The sequence below is a fragment of the Athene noctua genome, chromosome 5, assembly GCF_965140245.1.
Source record: "Athene noctua chromosome 5, bAthNoc1.hap1.1, whole genome shotgun sequence".
Lineage (NCBI taxonomy): Eukaryota > Metazoa > Chordata > Aves > Strigiformes > Strigidae > Athene > Athene noctua.
Window position 1 is genome coordinate 34,769,426 of NC_134041.1, and position 26,568 is coordinate 34,795,993.

The 26,568-nt window shown below is 42.7% G+C and overlaps 1 protein-coding gene and 1 long non-coding RNA gene across 5 annotated transcripts; one reads left to right on the forward strand and one right to left on the reverse strand.

Annotated features, from left to right (window-relative positions):
- Positions 1-1,348: 1,348 nt before the first annotated feature.
- IVNS1ABP (influenza virus NS1A binding protein) lies at positions 1,349-19,512 on the reverse strand. Of its 3 annotated transcripts, none has more exons than XM_074907067.1 (15): positions 19,285-19,510; positions 12,310-12,558; positions 10,947-11,073; positions 10,452-10,621; positions 10,298-10,373; positions 9,358-9,531; positions 8,835-8,960; positions 7,357-7,464; positions 5,153-5,279; positions 4,372-4,596; positions 4,096-4,217; positions 3,788-3,914; positions 3,567-3,698; positions 3,233-3,406; positions 1,349-2,786 (listed from the first exon to the last, which is right to left on the reverse strand). In XM_074907067.1, the coding sequence occupies exons 3-15, from the start codon at positions 11,055-11,057 to the stop codon at positions 2,536-2,538; spliced, it is 1,923 nt and encodes a 640-aa protein (XP_074763168.1). In that variant the 5' UTR covers positions 11,058-11,073; positions 12,310-12,558; positions 19,285-19,510; the 3' UTR covers positions 1,349-2,535. The 3 variants fall into 3 exon arrangements, with proteins under 3 accessions (XP_074763168.1, XP_074763169.1, XP_074763171.1); XM_074907068.1 differs by lacking the exon at positions 19,285-19,510 and adding an exon at positions 12,938-13,161; XM_074907070.1 differs by lacking the exon at positions 1,349-2,786 and adding an exon at positions 2,793-3,036 and having other exon boundaries at positions 19,285-19,512.
- Positions 19,280-26,568, forward strand: LOC141960867 (uncharacterized). Of its 2 annotated transcripts, none has more exons than XR_012633705.1 (3): positions 19,280-19,408; positions 24,987-25,042; positions 25,675-26,568. It is a non-coding gene; the product is annotated as an uncharacterized LOC141960867 (long non-coding RNA). The 2 variants fall into 2 exon arrangements; XR_012633706.1 differs by lacking the exon at positions 19,280-19,408 and adding an exon at positions 24,497-24,607.

Below are 26,568 nucleotides of genomic sequence, written 5' to 3' on the forward strand. Positions count from 1 at the left end.
GTGGCTTTACTTCACCTTGTTACTGTGGATGCAAGTTTAATGCAGGTCTTTCTCCCAGATGTGAGGAAGTCAGAGAAGGGGCCTGAAGTTACTGTCTGAGCAAAATTAATTTTAAGGGCTATTTCCCTTCCAGGTATGGGATGAGTTTGTTATACTCAAACAACTTCTGTTGGCAGTTTGTATCCTAAAGGGGGGGAAACTGGGTCAACTGAAGCAGATGTCTGTCTGTCCTTGCTCACATCTGCTTTTGTGAGGCTTTAGGGAAGAGCTACTGCAGAGTAACACAATTACCTCCTTACTCTCATCATGACTTTCCCTGCTCAGATGCTACCAGCTTGGAATAATCAACAACTGTCTTTGGGCTGGCATTTCCCTGCCCCTGTGCAGAGAGGGAGGGCTCTGCCTCAGCTGAAATAATCCCTGGCTGAGGTCTGGTACCTGTGGAGCAAACAGTAACTGAAATGAGTTAACAGTGCTGGTGTGGCTTCAGTTCCTGAACAGCTACTCCTTACTGAATGAGCACATCAAGTTCCTCACTGCAGTTGTGGGTGTTTCTTTTGACCACTTTCCTTTAAGTTGACATGGCCCCTCTCTCATCTCACCTCTTGCCACTTCAATTTGCATGGAGCTTTTAGTAAGCTGATCCTGAGAGCAGCCTGCCAGGAGGTACATCCCCCAGTGAACAGGGTGCCCCAGGAACTGTTCCAACCTTTACTCTCCTGAAAGACACAACTCCCTGGGGGCAGACAGAAAGGGGGAGAGGGCCCTGCCCCCCTCTCCATTTCTACCCAAAGAGGGGTTCAGTTCAGCATTTTACCTCCTTAGATCTCTCAGAGGATGGAGACAATTTTAAGAGCACAGACAGTCCTGGGTGTAAGCTGTCTTCACAGAATCATCTTGGTTGGAAAAGACCTTGAAGATCCTCCAGTTCAACCCTTAACTTCACACTCTACCAGATCCCTCAGCACTGGGACCCAACTCTTCAACCCCTCCAGGGCTGGGGCCTCCCCCCCTGCCCTGGGCAGCCCATTCCAATGCCCAACAACCCCTTCTGCAAAGAAATGCTTCTTAAGAGCCAGTCTGACCCTGCCCTGGCACAGCTTGAGGCCATTCCCTCTTGTCCTGTTGCTTGTTCCTTGGTTCAAGAGACTCATTCCCCCTCTTTGTACCCTCCTCTCACATAGCTGTAGAGGGCCATGTGGTCTCCCCTCAGCCTCCTCTTCTCCAGACTGAACCCCCCCACTTCCCTCAGCTGCTCCCCATCAGACCTGTGCTCCAGACCCTGCACCAGCTTTGTTAAAGTTGTTCTTGTTAAAGAAAAGGACACAAAGACATGTCACTGCCATCCTGTGGTGTGAGGATTTCCCAAAAGGTACCTTTAATGTGTTTGCAGCAGTAGCAAGCAGTCAGTGCTAGTTTTGGCACCCAGGGTTACATGTGCAGCACTACACATTAGACACCAAGTCATCCTAACAAATGTTTTATCCATAGGAATAGAGAAAGGGAACAAAAACATAGTACTATGAGCACATACGAAATAAAGTTATTTGTGTCCTATTACATTTTCAGCTTGTAACATTAGAAAAATAAACTTAAGACAGTTACTAATCAGATGAATACATTGTCACTGCCAACAGGCAAAAGTTTAAAACCCATGAGAAACATTCCCCCCCCCCCCCCCCCCCCAAGTTTTTGTTTTACAAAGGTCAGCCCACTCTTAGTAACAAAACTGCCTGTCCAGCAAGTGCCCCTCCACATTTCTGTCAAAATAGCTAGAGCCCAAATCCTTTCCCCGTCCTCAGAGTCACAGCTCCATGCTGTTGAGGAACTGGGCCCAGCTCTTAACACAGGTGGTGCACACTAAGGGACAATCATGCAGCAGATGCTCACCTACAGCAGCAAGGCAGGCATCCCCTCGGGCTCTAGGCTCTTCAAGGTTGTCTCTTTGCTTCAATTACCATTTATCTGCCAGTTTCGTTTCAACAGATAAAATACTCTGCTGAGTATATAAAAACTGTTATAAAAAGGCAATCATAAAAGATAAGGTATTGGCAGGCATGTCAGCGCTTTTTAATAAAAAAAATAGCCATTATATCTATTTAAATAAGGCTTCTTGTTACAGATTGTTCCAGTTACTGAAGGAAAACAAGGCCTGATGAAAAAAACAATCCCCCATACATCCCCCTTCCACTTCCTGCCCCAAGAACACAGCCTACAGGAAAAGTCATTTAATGTGCAAAGTGACAAAACAAACACTGGGGGAAGCTCCTGAAATGATATGCCCAGTCTCATTTCTTTTGCATTATCTTCAAAATCTTAAAAAAACCCTCCAAACAAAGTTCTAAAATACACAAAAACCCCTTCATCTCAATATTCTTTCCAAAACAAATATGTACAGCACATTAATATGCAATATGCAAAAGCTCTGTGTTGCTGTTGGCAACATCTATGCCCTCCCCAACCCTATTCACATGTGTACCTCTACTAAAACACAATTACATCACTAAGCCTGTTAGTTTGAAAAGGGAATTTAATTCACTTGTAAATTTTTACGTAGGGGCTCCATTCATTTGACTCTGGATGGTAGACTTCAACTGTGTTCAAGAATTCATTGCCATCAAATCCCCCAACTGCGTAAATAGTGTTGGCCACCGTGGTGATCCCAGCATTGCTCCTCGGAGTAGTCATGCTGCCCATCATCCTCCACTCGTTCCTGGCAGGGTCGTACACCTCCACACAGCTCACTGCATGAGAGCCGTCAAAGCCACCACCGACAAAGAGTTTTCCTACCAAAAGGAAGCAAAAAGTGAGTGCTCGGCAGCTCAGCAACAGCTGCCTCCTTTCTGGGGAGGCCAAAGCTATGGCACGTCGGGCTTCCTGTCAGAAAGCTCTGCTTCAGTCAAGGTCTGAAGTGACAGCGTTGACCTGCTTTGGCTCTCCTGATCATTAATGCTGACTGGAAATTATTTCAGAGTAAGTGCGAAGCTCAAACGCAAACTGATACGGCTGCTGGACCTGAAAGGGAAGAGGTGAGGGCTAATGCCCCAAAACAAAAATTAGTTTTTTTGGTTTCCTGATATTAAAGTTGGAAGCACAGCCAGGTTCTTACTGTATTGTTGCTGCCCTAAGAAGGAACACAGCTTTGTGTTCTACTTGTATCGCAGCTTAACGTGAAGAACTCCCCAAGCGCCAGAGGCTGCTGGGGGGGGGGGGGGCGGGGGCGGAAGCCTACCATCACGAACTGCCACTCCGGCCCCTCGCCGAGCCACGTTCATGGGCGCAATCAGGGTCCAGGTGTTGTTCTCTGGGTTGTAGCGCTCCACGCTGTTCAGGCAGTTCCACGACTCCGCTCCTCCAATGATGTACAAATATCCCCCCAGTTCACACACCGCAGACTGATGCCTCCCTGCAATCAGAACCCAGGAGTTACAGCCCAGCACGCCACTTGTGCACTAACAGCGTGCCACACAGCAGCGGAAATTTAACAGGTTTGTGGCTTGGTTTGAAACCTGCAGTTTTACAAACGCCTTTTCCCTGCTCTCATCCAAACCTCACAGCAAACTTACGGATGTTAAGGGGAGCACAGCTTGTCCAAGATTTTGTCACAGGATCAAACACATCACAGTTCTTCAGTCCCTTTTGGCCATAAGGATCCGAACCACCAACAATGTACAGTTTCCCATTCAGGGCACATACTCCTAGACATGCAGTAAAGAATAATAAGCAAGCTAATAAATGAATACATTTTAAAAAACCCCAAACAGTCAATCAACGGCAGAAGGGATACCTGCATTGCAGCGATTGGTTCTCAGTTCCGGAACAGGTGTCCAGTCATCTATTTCTGGCTCATACATTTCTCCACAGCTCAAGTCATCAGAGTGACCGTTTGACCCCCCCACAACATAGAGCTGCCCCTAAATGGGAAAAAAAGACACCAGCTTCACACCCAAATATGCCACAATTCAAATCATTTGTGTTTTAGCAACCATGTTACTGCAGTTAAGCAACTCCTGCTACCGCTTTGTGCGGTTTGCCCTGTTTGTCCCACCTCCGCTGACACGAGGTCAGGTTTTATCCGCTCTGCCCCCCACACACCATGAGCACTGCCATCTGGAACCGAGCTCGCGGCGTCCTCATCGGCGCAATGAAAGTCCAGGTGTCCTTCTGCGGGTCATAGCATTCCACCGTGCGCAAACACTCCTCTCTGTTATACCCACCTAAAAACAAAAGGCCGGATGACATCATGTTTCTAAAGTCTGACTGCTCAGGCGCTGATGAGCGCCGACTCCGACACGGCGTAGAGACTCGGGAAGCCATTGCCCCCCATACCCAGGCAGGCCCCCATCAGAAAGCTGACGCCGTTTCCCTTACCTGCGGCGATGAGCTTGCCGTTGAGCTCGGCGGTGCCCAGCCCCGAGCGAGCGTACTGCATCGGCGACATGGGCTTCTCCATGATGTCGCTGGGTTGAAGCTCGAAGCTCAGACTCTTCAGCAGGCGTGGCGTACTCGTGGGAGAGCTCTGCGGGCTGTTACGGCCATGCAGGAATATCACGCATAGCACCCCATCCAGAACAGCCAGACACAGGTAGGTGTTGCCTGTCGTCGGGAGAAAAGGAAGCCACCAATATTAATGAATTTTTAGGTGAACTTAAGTGAATGCTAGCTAGGGTCTTCTGATTACACTTCTCTCCTTGTAAGCGTGAAAATTGTTTTTTCTAGTTACTGATTCCAAGCATTAGCCTACTTACTGAAAAATACAAGTTTTAGATTATTAATAGAGTGTTCAAAGGACACAAGACAGCAATCTAAAGATGTGCTAGGAGAAAGCCTCCTCGCACACACAGAGCAAATAGCTCTGTTAAGCAAAGGCTGCCTATCTCCTGAGGACTCCCTGGGTAGGTTATACACCCCATGGGACTTGGGATGGCCCTCTCGAGGAGGCATCAAGAGGATGTCAGTGATCCCGGTTTGGCCCCAGTTGTGTTGGAAACATCCCACAAATTACTGGGCCAATTACTGGACTTGCATCATCGGTAAGAAAAAGCACTTCTGCATCCCCGATGGATGTTGAAGGAAATCCCCAGGGAGGGGGAGGTGGTAGGCACAGAACACCAGACACATCTTTTAGACAAACCCCGCCCTGGTTACTCACTTGAAGTTTTCTCTGAAGCAATGATTTTCCACTCGTGTTTAGGACTCTGAACAGTAGCATTTGGAGAAAGACTTCCAGAGGAGCTGCTACTAATCTGCTTGTGATCATTCTCACGTGGTGGCTTCTTCTGCAAAATCAAAATGCAGCTACAGAAACCTAGCCAGAGACTACACCTCCTTCTACCTTTGCTTCTCTGAGCTAACATGTAACTACTCAAGAGAACACTTCATCAACCATCTCCGCAGAGCATCATTTATAGCACACCTACATTTTCAACAGAACATCTTGCCTGCTCAGCAACAGTGGCCAAAAACCACCCTACATCTTCTTTTGGTACTCCTTTCATCCTGTGACTGCTGCTTTTTACTGCTGGTGTCTGACTAGAAATCATTTCAAATTCCTAGAAGAGAGTACGGGTTAGTAGCAGGGTTTTCAAATGTAAGGAAAAACCACTTGGAGAAAACTCATCTACAGACTAGAAGCCTCACTTGCAAGCTCTGCTTCTGGAACCTGAGTTAATTATATAATGCTATTTGTAGGTAAATTAACCATTCTCTTCATTCCCTGAAGACAAAATAATTTCACCTCAGTTCCTCTCTGTGCTCAGATTAGCCATTTCTTGGATTTTACTCCCTTGATGCTTCCCACTAACGGGACATTTCTGCTTGCTTTTCTTCTTCAATTAAATTTATACTGTAGCTTACATTAAAAAATCAACAATTTCACATTTCAGATTAGATTGCACAGTTGGCTGTTCAGGCTTTTCCTGAACCGTACAAACCAAACACAGAAAGTTACCTTTCTGTGTGTTCTGTTTAGCAGCAAGGATTACGACCACAGTATCAAGCCTGCAATGCCTGCACAGTTCCCTGGAGTCTGATCTCTGTGGAAACTGTCCTAAGACTTCTGGAATACATCACCCAACTCAGGTAACTTTACACAGAGAATTTGATTGCTATACTCAGCACGCCATGAAAATCAATTCATTTGTGGATAGTGTTTCTGTTATTGCTGGACCTTCATCCAATTAACAGCTTATTCTCTTAGCCTTCAATCACCTCGACAGTTACAGAAATTACAAACTTTTGTAAGTCAAAAATTTACAAGCTACAATTTTTCCAGGACTGTCATCTATGGGTTTTCTGGCATTATTTCTTGCAACCATTCAGAATGTCTGAAGTTGGCAATTCTTATTGTCAGGGAAGATTTTTTAAGAAGTTGAGAATTTTTGGCCTTATTTTTGAAAATGAACTTTTTGAACATTTGCCTCTCAGCTTCTGAGTACTACAGGGTGTAGTATCCAAAGGTGGTGAAGTCTGTGAAGGCTTACTAAAAACAATTCAGCAACTGGAAAATTAGCTGTCTTTTCACTTTCTCTTCACTTCTGAAATCCATCTTCTGGGATGGAGAATATTTTAGAGAAGCATTACCTAAAAATTTCAAGAAGTATACTTTTGTATCACATTCCACCGCTGCAAGTTTAAATTCACTGAGTTAGAAGCAAATATATTGTGATATTTAAGAACCTTAATTTGTATAAAGCCACTGATAAATTAGCCCTTTTTTAATCTTTATTTCTTGAACAGCCTCCACTGTGCTAAGCCCTGTGTTTTTCAGGAATTGCAAATAATTATATTTGCCTAGAACTAAAAAATAAAAATCTCAAAGCTCAGGACTGATTTGTATGTAGTCAAAGCACTGGCTATCTCTAGATGAGAAGTTATCTACTCCTGGTTTATTGAAATCTCTCTTGCTCATTATCAGTGCAGCTGAACAAAAGAAACAGACGCTGGCAGCTGACAGCTCAGAACTTATGTCTGGAATCTTTTTATGTGCCAAAATTTAACAGATGCATTCTCTGCTGCCAGCCAAGCACTCTGTGATTCTTTACAGTCTCTTGAATATCTCTACAAAGCCACAGCTGCCTGGCTACAGCTGACTGCTTTTCTACCTTTTCTTTCTTCTAACAGCCCAAGATTTATTTTGAAGTCAAACCTAAAGCACTCCATTTTGCAAAGGCTGAGTCAGTCTGCTGAAAAACGAGCAGCAGAGTCTAATCATCGTCTCCAGCAGTTATGATACTTTCTCGTCATGTGTTTCTCTTACAGGTGCTGCTGCTTTCTCTGTCACAGTACACAAGACCGGGTGTGCTGTAAACTGCTCCAGTCTATCTGGGGTTACCTGAGACTGTCTGCAATTTGTACCTGCACAAACTGAATGTGGTCATCATCACTGCCATACACCTCAGCCTGTCCATCTAGCAGATTTCCATCAAGCAGCTTGTGATCAGCTGAGTAGTACAGCGTTTGAACCTGCAAAAACAACAACAGAATACACATGTGGCTACTGTCTCCACTGCTACTTAGCTACAGGCAGATTACAAAAGGCAGTCGCCAGCATACTTCTCGTCATCTCATCTCAATCTAGCAGAATGACAAAACTAAAAGGAAGCAGATGTCATGGTGGCAATCTTCAAACATGGGATGAAGGTTCCTTACTTTCTGAGCTTGAGAGAAATCTTCATTTTCCAGGGACTTCTACTGTTTTTCCAGCAGAGAAACATTAGACAATCAAAAGGCACATTAATTTGCAGAATTACACAGATTCACAATCTCATGCAAGCATTTTTGCTATCCCCGCAAACAAGTTTTCTGCTCTGAAAAGTACACATCTTTATCTCGATCAAAAAAAGAGAAGCCAACAGTGGAGTCTAAAAGAAAGGTATGGGAATGAGGGAAGACAACACAAATTTAAGTTCTGGAGGAAACTCTTGACCCAACTAAACATCAGATGCAACTGTTTCAATGTCATGCATCTGAATTTCAACATGATCAAAGCTTTTAAAATGAGTTTTTCCAACAGGAAATACAGACTTGAGAATATATGACAGTATCAACATGTACTTTTGCCTATACAAGTGTTTCCGAAGATCTATCGTGCTTGTAATAACAAACTTGGAAATTTTTGATGCTTTGTGGGTTTTTGTAAAGTCCATTTTCTCTAGCCAATTAAAAATTTAGACTCCCCACTAATTCAAACACTGCCCAGGCTACATCTAGTATTAGTATTCATGAGTAAAGCCATTTAATAATACACAACTTTCAAAATAACGCATCCTGTAAAGGAGTAAGTAAACACCATTAAATCATCATCATCGTTCTCTGCCCACAGCGGATTTTCTTAGGAGAACTGGGGCAGGACTGCTGCTTCTGTACGTGTCAATACACTTGAGGTTTCTTCTTGGTTCTTCAGCCTTGGTATCCTAGTTTTGTTAATAAACCTATGGGGAGATAAATCAACGGGGAGGAACAACCATTAGAAGCTTTTACCTACTTCGCATTTACAAGCAAAACCTGCAAAGGAAAACATCAAGAATCTACGGCAAGTTTCAGTACCACCTCCCCAATTCTAAAGCAAGATACACATCACTTTGAGGTTACTATACAGCACATAGTGAGCAAAAAAGGAAAGCGGAAGACCAGACTGAACAGTTCATTCAGCTCACCTGAACACCCCCCCAGTTTCTCAGCTTAGGGGTACCTACAGTAAAATTTAAATTCTTTAGGGTCACAGTTAAAAAAAGTGAAAAAATAAAAAAATTAAAAGAAAAAGGGATCATCCTTCGTATTGACTTTTTTTTTTTTTTAAAATGATGTTTCATCCCATTTTCTTATAGACTAACCTCCTCCATTAGATCTTCCAGGCTGTCTCCATTCTCCCAGATGCTGCGCTGTACCCAGTTGATTACCTTTGTGTACAATTTGCCATTGCTGGGTAGGCCAGTATTGTCTTCCAGCATTACTTCAAGCTTGAATTAGAAGAAAAAAGGATGATTTACTCTATAGGTATTACCTTTGTATCTGTAGCAATACCGTACTTTATGTAGCGAGCATTACTCTGGCTTTACCACAGAGCTAGAAAACACCACCTATGAGGAGCTTTCAAGCCTATGCCACTGAAACTAGGAACCACACACAAGTACAGCTGCGTTACTTTTGTGCTTGGAGAGGGTGACAGTACACATTCTCTAGAGTTAAGGTTCACAGTAGCAGTAATACCGTACAGATCCAGAATTTTTACACTGTTGGTAAAAAAAGCCAGCACGCCAAGCTTTCCTACTCCCAAAAAGGACACCATAGTAGTTGTTCCTTGGGTTGTTTTTTAGAAATCACGTACCAGAAGGAAGTCTAGAAGCTTAAGCTAACCTTTAACCGTGGAAGTTTGAGAAATTCTTCCTGTTCTGAAATCTGTAAAAGATGTTCCTGAATGTACCCATCAATCCTGTTCAACAAACGCGAGTCTCCCATACAACTGGCAAAGTTTCGGTAAGAGATGCAGCTCTGAACATCCATCTTGGAGAGCAAATAGTCACCACAAACCTTTTAAGAAAAAAAGGTTGCATCTTAGTTTACAAGTAGACAAGACTTTTGTACATTTAAATTATCCATCCCAAGATACAGCAACAGCTGTTTTCTAACTGCAGAACAGTGACTGACTGTTGTCATCCCCGCCCTGTGCTAGAGCTGTAAATGAAGTGCTGCCTTCCACTGGAATATGCATGTATTAAAAGAAAAAAGTCATACATGGCTGCAAGCTGCTCACATTGACTCCATGCTTTTCTACCAAACACCTATTCAAAACAGCTCTTCTGCAGTCAAGTGAAGATGAGAATCCCAGTTCCCTTGGCAGAGGTAGTACCCCTATCTGTGGCAAGAGGAAGCATTTCTAAACTCAAGCGCTACCAAACTTATGTTCAGAATTGTATGGATTATTCTTTTTTCCATATACGACTGCCACAAATTAACAGGTTTAATTATGTCCCCCAATGCAACCAAGCACACCGCCACTTCCACGAACCTGAAGATAAGTAACCATCTGTGATTCAGAAGCCATTTTGCTTACACATGTGCACAAATACAAATCTTAGTTTCAGAGAACCCGTCAGCACAAAGGTAACACTGGTGGTGGAAGCAATACATACTGATGTCACTCAAATCAATACAATGTTAACAAACATCTAAAGAAACTTATACACTGAGCACTTTTCCCAGAGAATCATGAGATTTTGTCACAGTAACACCAAAAAGCATAATACTATCAGCCTGAGAAAGCAGAATGGACTTCTGGAAGAACTGAGAACTGTACCTGCTTAACTCTCTCCATCTTCAACTTCTTTGCTGCAGAATATACATCTTTCACCAGTTCTTTATCAGCTTTTAACCTATTAAAGAAATTTATCTTTATTATTTTTATTTTTTAAATTAAAGACTACTCTCCAGTTTCTGTGTAAACTACTTACTGAGCAGTATAGGCATAATTCAACAGAACTTCAACAGCTTCTGGATTGAGATCATCGAATTTAACATGGGAAACTCCATGAGAATCACTGTCACTATTGAAGATTTCAAACAGGTAGGGACTGCAGCAAGCTAGCACGGCTCGGTGCGCCAACATCTCATGTCCACATACCTTTATTTAAAACAAAAATAAGGAACCCACATGCTACTAAGAATTTTGGTTAAGTACGTTTGTATTATAACAATATAGATGTCTACCAAACTGAATGTCACAATTCAAATCAATTTTTCAAATCAATACAATCTCCAGTGTACATCAGCTGAAAAAATGTTAGTGTCGCTTCTCTCAAAGTAATCTGAATTTTTTAGGTCTGCATTTTCAGAAAAATCAGATTCTAAAATCTCAGGTCTCATGCTCAGTGAGGCACATCATGTTACATAGCGTTAACAAAAAACCCACCGCGTTCAACCATCATACTCAGACAGAAAAAGAGTACCTGGAGACGGACATCGCAGAACTGACCACTTTTACGTAAGGCATTTAGTTTGGCAACAGATGACTCGATGAAGTTTTCATCTTCAAACATCAAATATCCATTAGGAATCATCTTGGTGTTGGTCTGGCTGAAAACAGAACATGTAAAGTTTACAGATACAACAGTTTACTTCAGTATACAAGCAAACAAACATTCACAGGGAATTAAAAAAAAAAATCCATCTCAAAAAAAAAAAAGCCTAGAAGTGTACTACTGCTGAGTATGTGTTGACAATAAGCCTTCGGGTTGACTGGGTTAATGATTGAGGCCACAACTTTTAACTTATCCACATCACTTCAGTAAGCACCAACCCCACAACTACATGCTGAACCTGTGCTAGCTCTGGATTACACAAGAGGATTCATTCCCCTCAATAAAGATCAGATTTAGGAGATTCATCACTATTTTCTGCTCACTGTATGAAATCTGTCATACCGGTCAGCTTCATTTTTTACACAGATTCAAAAACCAGCTACACTGAAAAGTAGAACCTGAAAATTTAACCTAACAAGTAGAAGAACAGTTATAGAAATAATTTTTTATTTAATTTTATGAGTAATGGCTTAAACATTTTAGAGTAGCTGGAAGTCATGAAAGAACAGCAGCACCCACAAAACAGAATTAAACACATTCTGAACAGCGACCATGTATTTTAAGTCATCTCAAAGATCTTACCCATATACAAATGTACCACCTCAGGTAAACTGGACCAAGACTGGAAAATTAACTTCAGGAAACTAACTTCTGAATTTGGAATCTATTTTATAGCTCATTTAATTGATTCTTTTTTTTTACTTTTAGGGAAAGTCCACTTTCCAAATAGGAAGCTAATTAAGAATACTGTAATATGACCTGACCTAATGTATTTGAAATAATAATTTTTTAAAAATAATCAAATTTGTAGGTTTGAGCTGCTAACATACACAAAAGTATACTTTCCTCAAGAATTTTAGAGGAAAGAATACATGGGATGCTACCCATATTAGCAGAACAATGTTTTATTTCCATCTGAAGTTTAAGAAAATACTGAAGATCAGACTAAACAAGAAAACCCCCAAAATAGAAAAAGTGGATAGCAAAACCCGGTAATAAAAATAGCAAGCTCTACACAAAATAATTCTAGTGTTAATCCGTTTATTTTAAATTCACTTACTACTGAAAACATTTGACCCTAAACTGGCAACAATAATCTTACTTACAAAGATCACCTGGTATACACTTTCATTTGTTGTGTTTTATTAAAAAAAGGGCAGCAAGGTTTTCAAGTGGCAGAATTTCAGCAAAGTATTAATTATTGTATATGCAGCTAACAGTATCAACTTACCTAGCAAATATATTACTGTAAATTTTTAAATGACAGATCTTAAAATAATCCAATGGTATCACTGTGTTAAAACAGAGCACTTCAGTTTTGGTATCTTCTGACAGGGAAGATGTTTGTTGAAATGCAAAAAACAGACGTGTCTTTGCAGCTGCAATATGGATTCCAAAACTATCAGGCCTGAAGATGATGTAGTCAAGTCCTTAAGAGCTATAGACATGAATTTCTTCTGTGATAATCATGAATCATAATCTGCAATAAAGGAAAAGTTATCAAGTAAGGACAACAAGTAGTACTACCATAGACTTCAGCAAACCCAAACAAGTTTTTCTTCACAAAAAGAAAACAGCCTGACAAATTCCATGTTGACACCAATACATTCTTGTGCCTAATAATGGGTCAACCACATCAATTTTTATACCCACACAGACAAGACAGTGGCTAAATTAGTGTTTAGAGAAAAATTTGGAAAAGCGAAATCCCATTTTTTATACAATTCCTTACCAACTCTAACCTTCAGCACCTCCTGCATCCAGATCATTACTGCTTGTTTACACAAGTAAATAATGCTTAAGTAACACAACAAAAATGACTAAGGTTTTAAAAAGAAACTAATCCACATGCCTCCTACCTTTTGCTTTTCCTGTACTCATCTACTTATATCCTTCTTCTACTGAATGCCTAAAATGGACTGAAGATGGATTAAGGACATGTCTGAAATGACTGGGCATGTCTCCAGTCTTCGGTACTTCCAAAAAAATTATAAAGTCAAAAATCGCTATTTCAATGATAACTTTCTTTGATAGTCTCTTCACTACCCCTTGAACAGAACCTGTCAAGTTCTGCACTGGCAGCGCAGACTGGGGCAGCTTTGTTGGGACTCTGCTTGTGGGTGGGCTGTTTATGCTGGACTTTTTGGGGGGAGGGGAGGAGCAGCAGCAGGGAGGTAACAGGCATCACACACCCACTCTGGAATTTTCCATGACCCTGATGCCACCTCAGGAAAACATCGATCACTTCATCCACTTGAGCTCCCTGCTGCAGTTCCAAAGCCATATTTCTATCTACAGATTAAATGCCACGCTGGGAATCAGGTTTCCTAAAAATAGGTGCAGCTCATTTCTCCTCGTCAAAAATTTAAGAAGTAACCTTTGCTGTAGGCAGGAGAGCCTGGTGACCCCAGTGCCCAGCCAGCGCTTACAGACGGGATCATTTGGGCAGGACCTGTACCTCCCTTAGGCTCTAAGTAGACAAGCAGCTCAAGCACGACGCTGATTCTCGGGAGGGGCAGGGCGCACTATCCCACCACACATTAGCTCCCGGGAAAACTGCTCACATCCTCAACAGCTTCTTGCAACCCTGGAGACTGAATATTTCAGCCAGCAGTTAACCACAGAGAAAGAATTAATGAACATTAACTTTGGCTACTAGAACAAATCAACCCACAGATATAAAGGAGGAAACGAATGCTCCAGGGCAGCAGTGGTGTCTGTAACACCGCACCCCCACCGCAGGGAGGACTATGGGAACAGTAGCCCAGGGACTACAGCTTTCTACCATGTACTCTAATGTTACCATACTTTGAAAGGAAAAAAAAAAAATCTCAAAGATGAAATGTATGTTCCTTTTATAATCCTACAAGCAAGTTAAGAAACTGAAAGAAAGACCTATTTACCAAATATTATTTAACTACACATTTGGAAGTCAACATCTCTCTTGTCAGTATAACTGATATAACCATTTCAAGTTTCTAAAGCAATCTAAACATCTCACTTCTCAAAAACAGAAGCAGTCTGATGTCCACACTTCCCCCACAGATTCACTTCACCTGAAACATTCTGTTGTTCAAAGATGCAGAGGTATTATTTCAACACATTTGTTTCAATGAATTAGCTTGTCAAGAAAGTAATGAAGTTATGCTTCACCAAGACTATCCATGAATGTGCAAGAGAAGTATCACCAAGAGACCTCTGGCTTTACCATTTCAGATTTTAAACCTGCCATTTCTGTTGTAGGACTTCGAGACATGATGGCCAGACCTGCTCAGCCAAATGCAAACTACAGCAGGCATCTAAGAAATTAAGTCAATGGGGTCAGGCTCCAAGTCCCAGGCAGGAGCTGCACTGGGTGGTCGGTACAGCGTCACACTATTTTGGACCAACCCAGTCACCACTGGCTTGATTCTGAGCAGCAAGCAACACTTTGCATGTAAGATTATCTACCTTGCTCACACTGGTTTTAAACCAGCTTCTTCATGACTGTCAGATCTCTCAAAGAAGTTCTCTTGTTAACGGAGTAGAGCTTCGTAATTACCAAAGCAAATAAAATGTATATTGCTACCACAGTTCAGACAAACAGGCTGCTGGTCTGCTCTTGCACCACATTATGCATTCCCCCATTCAATATTCATTGGGGTTGCTGTTAATTACTGGCACTGAGGCTCTGGGGAGATGCCAAGTTACACGACAACTATTCAAACAATTTCAAATTCCAGAATCATCCTTGCTTGGTTTACTTCTCTGGGCACATTCTGCTGTAACAGAAGAACTTTCTTTCAAGTGCAGTGTTTTAAATTTGCTCAAGGTACTTGCTTATGACCTTCAAGACCTAAAAAGGACATCCAAAATAATTCTGGACTGAAATGGAAGATTTGTCTTTTAAAGTCCTCCTTTGTGCATGAGGTCAAAACCACACATTTTGCATTTATGCACCTAATAGTATTGTCCAATCTGAATATCCAGGAACACAAACATCTTAATTCTTGCCACAAAGTTTCAATACTGTTGTGTGTGAACGATGGGTAGTATTTCCACTCAAAATGGCATTAACTAGCACAAGCATATTCATTACTTTCTGCCTTCTTTTTGGTTTGGTATACTACTATTAGAACAAAAGCCAAATAATCAGCTAAAATTTAATGAAAAGCCAAAAATTATGTGTTTTCTGCATTAAAGGTTATAAAAAGGGACTGCAAACAAATGCCTTTCTTATTTTTTAAAAAATCCAAATCACTTGTCATTATCTTTTTTCCCCCTTACTTATACTCCCTTCTAGCTTACCACATCAGGAACTGTCAGAGGCTTTTTTTTATAATTTTCCAGGCTTTTGAATTATTTTCAACTAACTGTGACATTCACAGATCACTGTCAGTCAGGTAAAGCATGAAGTCTGATGCCTCTGAAATGATTACTTTTCAAGTGCCATCAAAACGCCCTTATTTGAACATGTTAAAGCTACAGAATTAGCATTCCAGAATAGGAACAACGCATTCCATTTGAGAAAATTCTTACTTGAGAGCAGGCCTATTTCCTGAACTTATTTTTAAAACAAAGCCAAAAACAAGAGCGACAGATAAACTCTGGATCTCCATTATAATTTAATATTAAAGACAGAGACAGCACCACCCCTGATCAAGAGTCAATGATGTTTGGTGTGATTCTGCAGAGGACTGAGCCAGGCCCAAAGCCACAAAGCCACGTGGTGCGTTTCGATGATAGGGCTGTACCCAAGCAGGGGAACACCAGCACTCAAATGTCTGCCCAGTTGCTCAATTTAAACATAACTGTGTTTAATAATTGTGTTTCCTAAACACTTACTGTTATGCACAGACTGAGATTTTCATTTGCTACATATACGTACCACTGGACCATGAAAGAATCACAGCTCATAATAAATTCAGAGATAAACTTGCTGCATGTAACTGACTTCCACAAGAGAAATTTCCCCCCTTTAAACTCATCTTTCCACTTCACTGTCTCTATGTTTAAAGGTGCATTTAAGAACTCACCTAAATAACAATACTAAGTCTTCTCATCCTCCACTATGCTATCCTCTTAGATGTATCTTGCGAATGCAAATACTACTGAAATATGATTAGCTCAGTTACAAGAGCAAATAGATGTCATAATTAATACACTTTAAATTGTTACCTGTGTTTAGAATTTAGGATCTGTTCATGCCAATTTTTTTTTAAACAGCTGTTCACTGCAGAAAACATTCCAACATTTAAAAACCTGCTGCCTGATGATTACTGTTGAATTCCTCTGAGATCTCAAAACCACTACTGTGTCCTAGGACTCTCCACTGCAGAGCCACTGCCAGGGGACATCCGAGTTGTGGTCTCAGGTGAGGCACCAAGGCAACAGGTCCCAGACCCACCCACTGAGGCAAAAGCCACCTTGCCCATGACCTAACACTATAGGTAGTATATACTTTAACTCTCATCCAAGAACTGTCACCTTTAGTATAGTCCATTGGTACTTGCCATGTGCAGTGCTGCATTTAAAAAGCCAACAAAGCCCCTGCTTTGTGCCAATTTTGCTCTTTTTTTTTTTTTTTGTCAGATTAAGGGACTACTTCTTCAACTCACAAGTAAAACATTAATTTGGGGGAGATAATTTCTAATCTTTTGACTAAAAGTCGATCCTTCTTGATCTAATGACAGACACTTCATTGACACTTGTTGGTATAGTGAAGCAAAAATAGGATTTAACACCACAGTTGGTGCATTTTAGTTGCTGTGGGCTTCCTGGCTTTTCACAGCCCAGGTCAGAAGAAATGCAGATCACACCTACAACTACTCATAGTCCATTACCTGTATCAGAAGATAAACCCAGACATCCTCAAAAACTTCTGTCCTTACATGAGCATTTACACGACCTTTTCATGTCTGAATTCGCATTTGGGCAAAATATCATGGGCCAAGACCTGTATCAACATACTTTACACCACTAAACAGGCTCAACTTCTTCACACCAGTGATATAAAATAAGACTCATAGAATTTGTATTAATTTTGGTTTGCATATTCACTTTTCAGTTTTTTCCATGAAAGATTTACTTCCATTGGTAACTATGATTTGTAAACAAAATTGTTGTATTTCACTGCAAATCAACCTCAGCTGTGCTCCCACCCCACCAGTGAAGAGAGAGGGAGAGAATATTTGTTATCACCAGCTAAAAATTAAACAGGAAGGAAAAAGTACTGTGGACGTTTTCCAAAATCTTTTACAAGTAGTTCAAAATACTTGGACTGTCCTCTACAGAGAGCAAGCCTAGAGAGCTCTTTCAAACACACATTTACGTACACAGACTTCAAAAATTTATCAGAGGCTTGTTTTATGCTTGAATGTTACTGCGCTTTCAACTACAACTCTCAGCTGTAAGACACCAAGACACCAGCTGCCCATTCAGTACTCACTGCCAATGCTATCCCCCCCCAAGCTTTCGATATACTCTTTCCCTGAGTCTTAGTACTGGTCATTACATGCCCCTTCTGTACTGGTTCTGTGTATCCTCTTCCATGTTATACTCTTTTTGTTGTTGTCGTCATAGTCTTTATCTACACCTCTTTTTCTACCTTCTGCCTCACATGCACTCTCTTAAAATCTGAGCTCTTTCCTTCTCCCCCCCATGTGTTCCTTTTTTCTACTAACACACATTTCCCACAGTTCTTTAAACATATCACATTACCAGCAAACTGGTGTGGTTTTTTTTTTTTTTTTTCACATGTCATTGTTGTCTCCCACCCCCCATTCTAGGCAGTTTTTGCCTTTCTTACTATCTCCTGCTCCTTAAGAACTCAAGCCGAGGAAAACAACATTAGAACTATTTACAGTAGCTAAAGTACGATTTCCTAACTGGAAAGTACTCCCTGACTGTTGCATCCTGTGCTCCAGGAGTTAGGCTTGTGGCTGCAAAATCCGCTTTCTAAAATTAAACCAATCTCACCATCAAAGCACCACATTCTGCTTGCTTTCTTATTTTGTAGATCCCTGACAGAAAAGAATACATGTGGTGTCTACACACCCACCACTGGAAACAAAAAAATCCTCCCCTTCAGAAACCACGACAAATAAGGGGAGTGACATGATTCTAAATTTCCACACTAGTCTACCAACCGCTCAGTCTCACTATCCTTAGTGAATAACTCGGACGCCCTGCCTCTCACTTCATTCTTCCACCCTGCATGAAATCATAACCAATTTAGTTTTTATGTCTATGGGAATCCTGTGTGAAGGACAAGGGACACTGTCAATGTGAAGATATTTTCTACCTTGGAGCACCTCTGAAAAAATCTAAAAAGCTACTAGAAATTTGTGCAGGCAGACAGAAAATACCGCACTTTTCTCCCCCCTCGCCGTCCCCCCCCAAAACCCCTTCTGGTCATTCATACCCATCACCTTTCTGCAGAAGCACTAACGTGGACTGACAGGCACTGTTTTGGCTGTATTATCTCCTATTTCCTAGAACTGGTATAGATGACAGAGGGAGGGTCATGACATTGGCAACCAGCTGTCAGGACACGTTCTTCAGCTCGAAAAGGCTATTTTCTTCACTCCAAGTCGAGGATTTCTGCCAGTCTCTTCCCCCCCACCCCCATTTACTAGAAAGGTGCCACTACGCGGTTGCAGCGTGGCGCTTGGGAAGGCGCGCAGGCATCGCCTGACCTTGGAACAATACCCACCCGTGCGGGAACAGATGATTTTCCGGGCCGGGGGGGCTATTTTCCGGGTATTTCCCTCAGCCGCCGGTGCCCGGCAGGGCCACCGACCCCCCCTGAAACCCCCCACGGGCCGAGGGCCAGCAGCCGTGAGGGAATCATTCTCCGGCCATTTACACAACTTCGCCTCGACGAGCACGGCAACTTCCGAGATCTGGCCAGCCTTTGAGAAACTGCCGCCAACTAAGCAGCGAAAGGCCACGGAGCCGGGCCGGTTCCTGCTGCTCCAGCCGAGGGCGCGGGGAAGACGCGGGCCAACGGGCCGGGCCGCCCCCGCCAGCAGCCCCGGGCCGCCGCCGCCGCCCCCCCGCGCCGAGCGGGGAACAAAGAGCGCCGGGGCGGCGCAGTGCCCGGCCGCCCCCAGCCTCACGGCCGCTGCCTGGCCCCCACCACCGCCCTCCCAGCCAGCGCGGGCCGCACCAGGGCCGGCCGCCCGGGCACGTCCCGGCGGGGCCCACCGCCGCCTCTCCGCCGTACCTGGTGCCTCTCAGCGCGGACGATGCCGTTCATATTGGTAGCCTCCACGCTGAGGCGGAAGCCGACGCGGAGACACAGCCCCAGCCCGCCGGGAGGAGGGAGCGGAGGACGCAGGGAGAGCGAGGTGAGGCGGGGAGGGCGGCGGGAGCAGCGCGAAAGCACGGCACCAGGGAACCGACAGAGCTGCGGCGGCGGCAGAATCCCCACGCCGCCTGCAGAATCCCCACGCCGCCTGCGCGGGCGCGGCACTGCGCCCCAGAACCCTCCGCCCCCGGCGGGGCGGGGGGCGGCGCTGCGCCCTGAAACGAGTCCGGCCGCGCCCCTCCCCCCGCCCGCGGGGCCTCGGCCTGAGGGGGCGGCGCGGGGCGGGACGCGGGTCCCCAGCGGCCGCGGGCGGAGCAGGGACTGAGCTACGCCTCTGCGAGTACGTTACCCCGCATTCCTTACTCGTAGCTCTCGGTCACAAGCCCACCTGGTTCAGTAGTTTTATTTTTCCAACCTGGCGCTGCCTTTTCTACTCAGCGATGACTTCCTCTCGTCGCTGGCATCTGTAGTGCAAGGCGTCGTGTCTGCTTAACCAAACAACTCGGGTACTTAACGCTAGAAGCTGGCCTTGGCATCCTGCCCTGCGGGTGCGGGGGCCAGCCTGCCCTCCGTCCCGCGCTCCGGCATCCTTCTGGGAAAGGCATTTGCCCGTCTGGATGAGAAATATCCCCCCACGCTTTTCACCATAAATCCTATCTTGCTAGGCAAAGTAGTTTTAAAACATCACTGCTGATAAATAGGGGGTGTTTGAAGTCTTGTCTGTTTGTTATGTGTTTGCATGCTAGATAGCGTAATGAGTTTCTGATTCATGGCTGGGGCCCTGAGTGCTGCTGCAATATCATCATAAATAAAACATGGAGCTGGATGAAGTCTGAGTTCCCTTGCTTGCTTCCTGATTTAAAACGCCAAGGTCACCTGGGAGGCAGCAATAGCTTCCCCACGCTCTTTCACTGCGCACTTTCTACTGCTGTGGGGGCCGCCCTGGTCATAAGCTAGGAAACCTATTTGAGCTTACGTTGGATGCGGCTCTAGTGTCTCTGCTGCCAAGCGCATGAGACGTGTATGATAACATTTACCCCATCTCTAATGTTCTTCAAGAATCTCAGTGGAGAAGCATACTTCAAAACACTGAAGTTGGATGATTCTGAGGTTTCAAGAAGTGCTACTGAAAAGAATGGTCTTGCCTCCCCAGAAGCAAGCAGAGGCATTAAGCTGTAGGTATATTCCTCACCCACGGAAATGCCTCCGTCTCTGGAGACGTACACGATAGAACAGTGCCTACATTGCACCTGGGCCCTCGCTTCAGCTGCTCATTTTGCCAGCAGCAAACAGGACTTCTCACCTCTCTCTGATACATTTCCACTCCCTTCAATTTTTAAATCACTAGCCACACCTCAGTGCCTACCTTCCTGCTCCCTGCTTTCTTTTTAATGAAGCGTCTTATTAGGGCTGTGCTAATCAAAGGCACTTGTGGTAAAGCTGGGAGGGAGAGGGAGGTGGAGACGAGAGACAGCACCTATGATCAAATACAACAGTGCTGGGGATGTTCCTTAATTAAGTAAATTTCAGGATTACGCAAGCTGCTGTTTCTGTATTCTTAGGAAAGGAGATATCTTTATGAATCACCATCATTTTTCATTATCAGTCACTGCAAGTGACGTCAAAGAGCAAGTGTAGCATCTTTCTGATAGCACAGAGTTAACAGACAGGTGTTTCTAGTTCTGTCCCTGTAGATCCCAGTGACGGGGGAACACATTTGGGATTTTGCAAACTGTGGCTAGGCTGGGAGCTCAGGCAGCATCTCCTTTGGTCCAGTTGCATTCTGATCACCCAAATTCACCTCTTGCTGAAAAAAACAGGGTTTTTTTTCTGCTTCTTGATTTGTAATCAACATGAAATTAGTTTACATAATTAAAACACCATTGTTCCAGCTGAGGATGTGACCATATTTCCTCTGATGATGGAAAAGACTTCCATAACATGCAAATACCTTAATTTCCATTTGCTAGATACTTTGCAATCCTTCCCAGTGAAACTTGCACTAAATCTTAATTGATTTCTGAAGAAGAACGCTTTATTGAAATGGACCAGTGGGACTGAGTGGATACCAAACAACCGAGTTACTGGGAGCTGAACTGGAAGAACTAGTTAGCACATGTGCAACCATGAGAGCAATGATGTTCATTAGGGTCTTATAACTCCTGTTTGACAACTGTCTTTCCTTGTAACAGTGTTTATAAGATGTCAAGAACACTTCTTTAGCAAAACCACTTCTCTAGCAACACCATATTTAAAAAAAAGAAGAATCAAGTTATGCTGATGGACGTTCTGGATGTTCTGCATACCTGTTGTCTCCCACCACAAAAGATACAGTCTTCCTAATTAATGGATGAAAAGCCCTCTCCTGGAAAACCCTCTTGCTTTTCTTACAAATGGTGTGTTACTCCTAAATCAGGTGGTTTGTAGGTGTCCCTGACTGCTACGGCTTGTCTGCTGGTCCCTGACTCATTATAAGGACCTCCACATGTCTCATCTTAAGATTTAATGTCTAAAGGAAAGGCTGAATTTGTTAATTCTGGATATTGCAAGGGCTTAATGTCATAACATTAAACTCTGCTTCTGCCAAAGCTTAGTCATGAAGACCACCTGAGAGGGGAAAATACTACATTTGATGAGGGCAAAATATGCAGCTTGGATTGCTGCACTAAAATTGGAGAAAATGTAGGAAAAATATGCTAGTCCCTGAAGTAAGAAAATGACCTTTTTTCATGTAAGTCACTCTACAACATGTCTAAATCTAGTGTCGCGTCACATTTATCTTTGGTCATGGTTTAATATAGCTCAGTGAAGCTCACCACCTGAGCAAGATACGCTACCAGTCAAGGATCTGGCCCATGATTTTCTGTTAAAAAGAAGATTCTTTTTAATGAACAAACAAAATGTTTTGTAAAACAGAATACAATTTAGTGAAATGTCATTTATTATGTATATATTTAAAATATATATATGCAATTGAAGGGCACTTGTGTTCTCCATAAGTATCACATATACCAATCTACTTGTTCCATAACTTTTCTTTGCTACATTTTGGAAGGATTTTCGCTAATTCGTTACGGTTGCAGAAATCCTCATGTAGAACATGTTTTGTGTGTGCCTTGGCTCTGAGAGTCCTTAGCAGCAACATTTTAATGGTGTTTGGGGTATAGAGGCTGTGTTGGAATTAATGGTCCATGTTGGACTCTTTCCTGTAAATTCTGGCATGTTGTTTGCCATTTGGCTGTCTGATAACAGCTACTCTGAGGAGGGCAGTTTGTCTCCTTTCCTTTTCCTATTCTTAGGCAAAGCAGTGATCATCTTGGATGAATTCTTTACTTGGGAGCAAAGAGTGTAGAAAATTTAGATGCGGTATCAAAGAGTATTAAAAGGCTCAGTTTTAATAGCTGTGGCCTTAAATTTTAAAGGCAGGTTATTTATCAAATCTCTGTTCATCTTTCTTAAACAATGTAAACAACTTTTCTTCTTCATTTCAGGAGACACCATTCTCCCACCACAGTGACCTTCCTTGATTTCAAATAGTTTTGTGTGGAATGGAAAACCAGAGACTCTCTTCCACACCAAGGTTGTAAATTATGTCTTGTCTCATTTCCATTAAGCAAACAGAAGTCTTTTCAATTAATTCCATTAGGTTAAGTCCATAGGAAACACACAGAGGATTTTGACAGAGCCTCTAGGTAATATCTTAAAAAACCCCCACTTCTTCTGACTACCTGTCCTTGAAGGATAAATCCTGCAATCTCAGAACCTCATGACTTAGGATGAAGTGTCATGGGATCTCCCAGCTGCAAATATATCTTGCATAGAGAACATATCTACAATTTTTGAAAAATTATAGCTTTTACAGCTCTTTCAAGACAATTCTAACCAGGCAACTGTCAGCAGATCCATTTTGTGCATGGAGATACTACCTTTATTTATGTTACAAGTTATTTTTGCTTGACCTGGGACAGTCATCACAGTATTTAACTCTGATGTAACAGCATTTTGAAAGTATGGATGTGCTTATGTCAACTACATAATAGTGTTCACAAAGCAATATCTGTCCTGTCATCATTCTCTGATCAAGGAAATCAAAATTTGATATTCCAATCTGATTCCCCAGCCAACGTGGTGGGACATATTAAGGACATATTTGTTTAAAGTCTGGTCCTTTGGACTGTGCATGTTCAAGAGCGTCTGAAGGGCTGGATCAGGAATCAGCTTTTAAAAAATCTCTAGTTTATGGCTTTCCTGTAGAACCTGGAATTCTGTTACTGATTCTTTAGGACCGGAAGTCTAGTTAAAATTAAATGATCTTTCCCATGCTTTCCAGCTGTATTAATTTATGGTAGCTGTGTGGTGATATTTGCAAATACATTCTTCTTGTTCATGATAAAAATGCTGACTTGTTCCATACATCTATGTGTCTTTCTTGCTTTCTTAAGGACATCAGTTCCTTTGGCTGAAACATCCTGTTCAGAGTGTTACAATAGAAGGCTGTAAAACAGTTTGCTTTTAAATTGTTTGCCTTCATGACCCTTAAGCTCTTTGCCAGCTTCTGACTGTGCATGTAAGTAAGCTTTGTACTATTTGTCCTTGGTGTTGCATTCACCAAATATGTTTGTTGGTTCTACTGCAGTCTGGTAGCTCCCAATTTGCTTTTCCTTCTTTTTTTGTCCCCCCTTGAAACTACATCATTACTTTCACTCATGGTCCTAATGAAAAACTAGAATGTAAAGAAAAATAATATAAAAATTTTCAATTGTAAGTAAGCTTCTTCAAATATTAAGAATGGTAGCACTGGGAAATCTCTGGAAAACCCACCAACCAACCAACCAACCAACCAACCAACAATCCAACCAGCCAACCAACACCTAATTGCCTGTACCCTAAAGAAGAGCTATGTCTGTGTGGGGCCATGCAAGCAAAAGAAAGGGAGATGTGTAGGTCCCAGCAGCTGCCTCTTGTGCCAAAGAATTGGTGACTTCTGTTATGCCACTGCAACTGAAAAGGGCTGCTTTTTGCCAGTGGTGTGTCACTTATGGTTCTGCAGACTTTTACATCCCTGATTTGGTCATTAAGTGATGACTGTAATAAGAAGCACTAGAATACAACATTGGTAGCAGGCACAGTGCCATCCTAACAGATTGGGAGATTGTGTCTGTGCTCCAGGACAGACCGTTTTCATTCCTGTGGCTGTGAGGAGTATGTTATCTGTCTGGCATCTCCATCTCCGAAACAGGTTAGCTTTTAAAATAACATAAGGGCTGTAAGGGCAGGAATAACCAGGTAGTGATTTATCTGCTTTTCTGGGAAGGTAAAAGAGAATTAAACATCCTGTTCTATCATAAGCTCAGAAAATGTTCCAGGCAATGACCAAAGATTTATACTAGTAGGTCCAAAGCTCCTGTTCCAGTGGTTTTTTTCTGAAGCAAAGCTCTTTTTACAGCTTTTGCAGAAGAACCCAGTGCCCTTCAATTTTTTTTTTTGATCAATTCTAACATCTAAAGCTAGTGAGAACAAAATTGATTTAAGAGGTGATCTGTGCATTTGTAATCTCTGCACTAGCAGAAGAGTAGCATTATTTCTAAAGTCACTTTAACTCTGCTTATATGTTTTAGCCACAATGCTATGACTAAGAAGAAAAATGTAGAAAAACCTTCATGTCGTGTGAAAGGTAAGCTATTCCTACTGTGTATCCATGCTAGCAGGAAGGCAGAATGTTAATGAGAAAGCCTCCTTTAGGGTTGTTTTTCAGATGTGCACAGAACGAGCCGAAGATAAGCTATATTGTTTCTTGATCAAGAGCAATGAATTAATCTTAAAAAACTCATAATTTATTCCAAGGAACACAGAAATTTATTATAACAGTGTCCTCATTCTGTATTATGCTGCAGCTTGACAATAACCCTCTTATATGTAGATCCTCTTTGATTTCATTGATGTCATGAGTCAACAGTGGGGGGAGTTGATTAACATTTGGGACAGGTCTCTTTTATGGGTATGATTTGTTTCCAAAAACACTGGTAAGTGCTCCAAGTGGCCTGCTGTAGATTGTAGGTTTTGATAGGGCTGAGGAATACTTCCACAGAAATGAGATCTGTTTAAACTGAAGCTAGAGTTTAGCCATCAGAGTTTGTATTGAAATGATTTCTTTCACATGACTCATGATACTTCTCAGTTCTGTAATGCTTTCTGTTTGAACACCTCAGAACTGTACGTAAATTAATTCAACATCATAGAAATGCATAGGAGGAGATAAGTATTTTATATTTATGCTTTGCTTTTCATTGTTGTTTGTTTTCACAGACAAGTGGACTGCATGAAGAGAACAGTTTGATTTGCCTGAGATCCCAAAAGTGCAAAAACTGGCATCAGTGACAGAAACTAAGTTTCCCAACTCTTGAATCTAGAGAGAATACAATAAAATGAAAGCTGGGGCAGTCTGTGCTCATCAGAATTTTTGTGAGACTTCTGCAGGTGTGGCGTATGGTGTGTCCCCAATGCATGGCATGCTATTCTAGGGGTGACCTGAAATACCTGGGAGGGTCTAGAGAGAGGGAGCTGCAGCAGAAAGCCCACAGTGGGAACGATGTTAACGAGCAGGTTAGAGAACTGCCTGTGATTTTAACATCTGGTTGTGCTGAGCTGTGCCCAACTGCTTCCAGCACAGCCCTGACTGTGGCATTGGTAATTCCAGTGTCCCAACCAAGTGCTCCCTCCTGGGATCTGCGTGGGGGTTGGATCTTCTCTGTTCTGCAGAGGCTGTAGCTAGCTGTGCCTTCAGTGGCTCTCTCCTCTCCTCTCCTCTCCTCTCTCTGGAGCCTCGAGGAGGCTAGGGCTCGATGGAGGGGATATGGGGGATAGGGGCTGTATCGGGAAGACTACAATAGCTTGGGGCTGGAAGGACTTTATTAGACTACTTATTACAGTGGGATTCACTTTAATGGCTGGGCTAAGAAGATAACTTGGAGCAGCAGAGGCCCCATTGGTTGCATGCTTCCTTTCAGAACTGAGCAGGTCACTGTTTCCAGCTTTTATTTTTTCGTATTTGGCTGGTAGCTTCTGATTGCAATGCTAATACAAGCAAATCTCTCCGACAATTTAAATAGGAGATGTTCATATTTAATATCTGTAGTGTGACCTGTTTATACTTAAGGAAATTGCTACCATTAAAATAAAAGGACACAAGTAACTGCAGGT

Bases quoted from the DNA above. Each gene is read 5' to 3' on its own strand.
- IVNS1ABP (XM_074907067.1), bottom strand. From the start codon at position 11,057: ATGATTCCTAATGGATATTTGATGTTTGAAGATGAAAACTTCATCGAG. The intron at 3,699-3,787 runs GTATCCCTTCTG...CTGCATGTCTAG, and splicing joins AACCAATCGCTGCAATGCAG to GAGTATGTGCCCTGAATGGG. The intron at 3,407-3,566 runs GTAAGTTTGCTG...TTCTGATTGCAG, and splicing joins CTGTGCTCCCCTTAACATCC to GGAGGCATCAGTCTGCGGTG.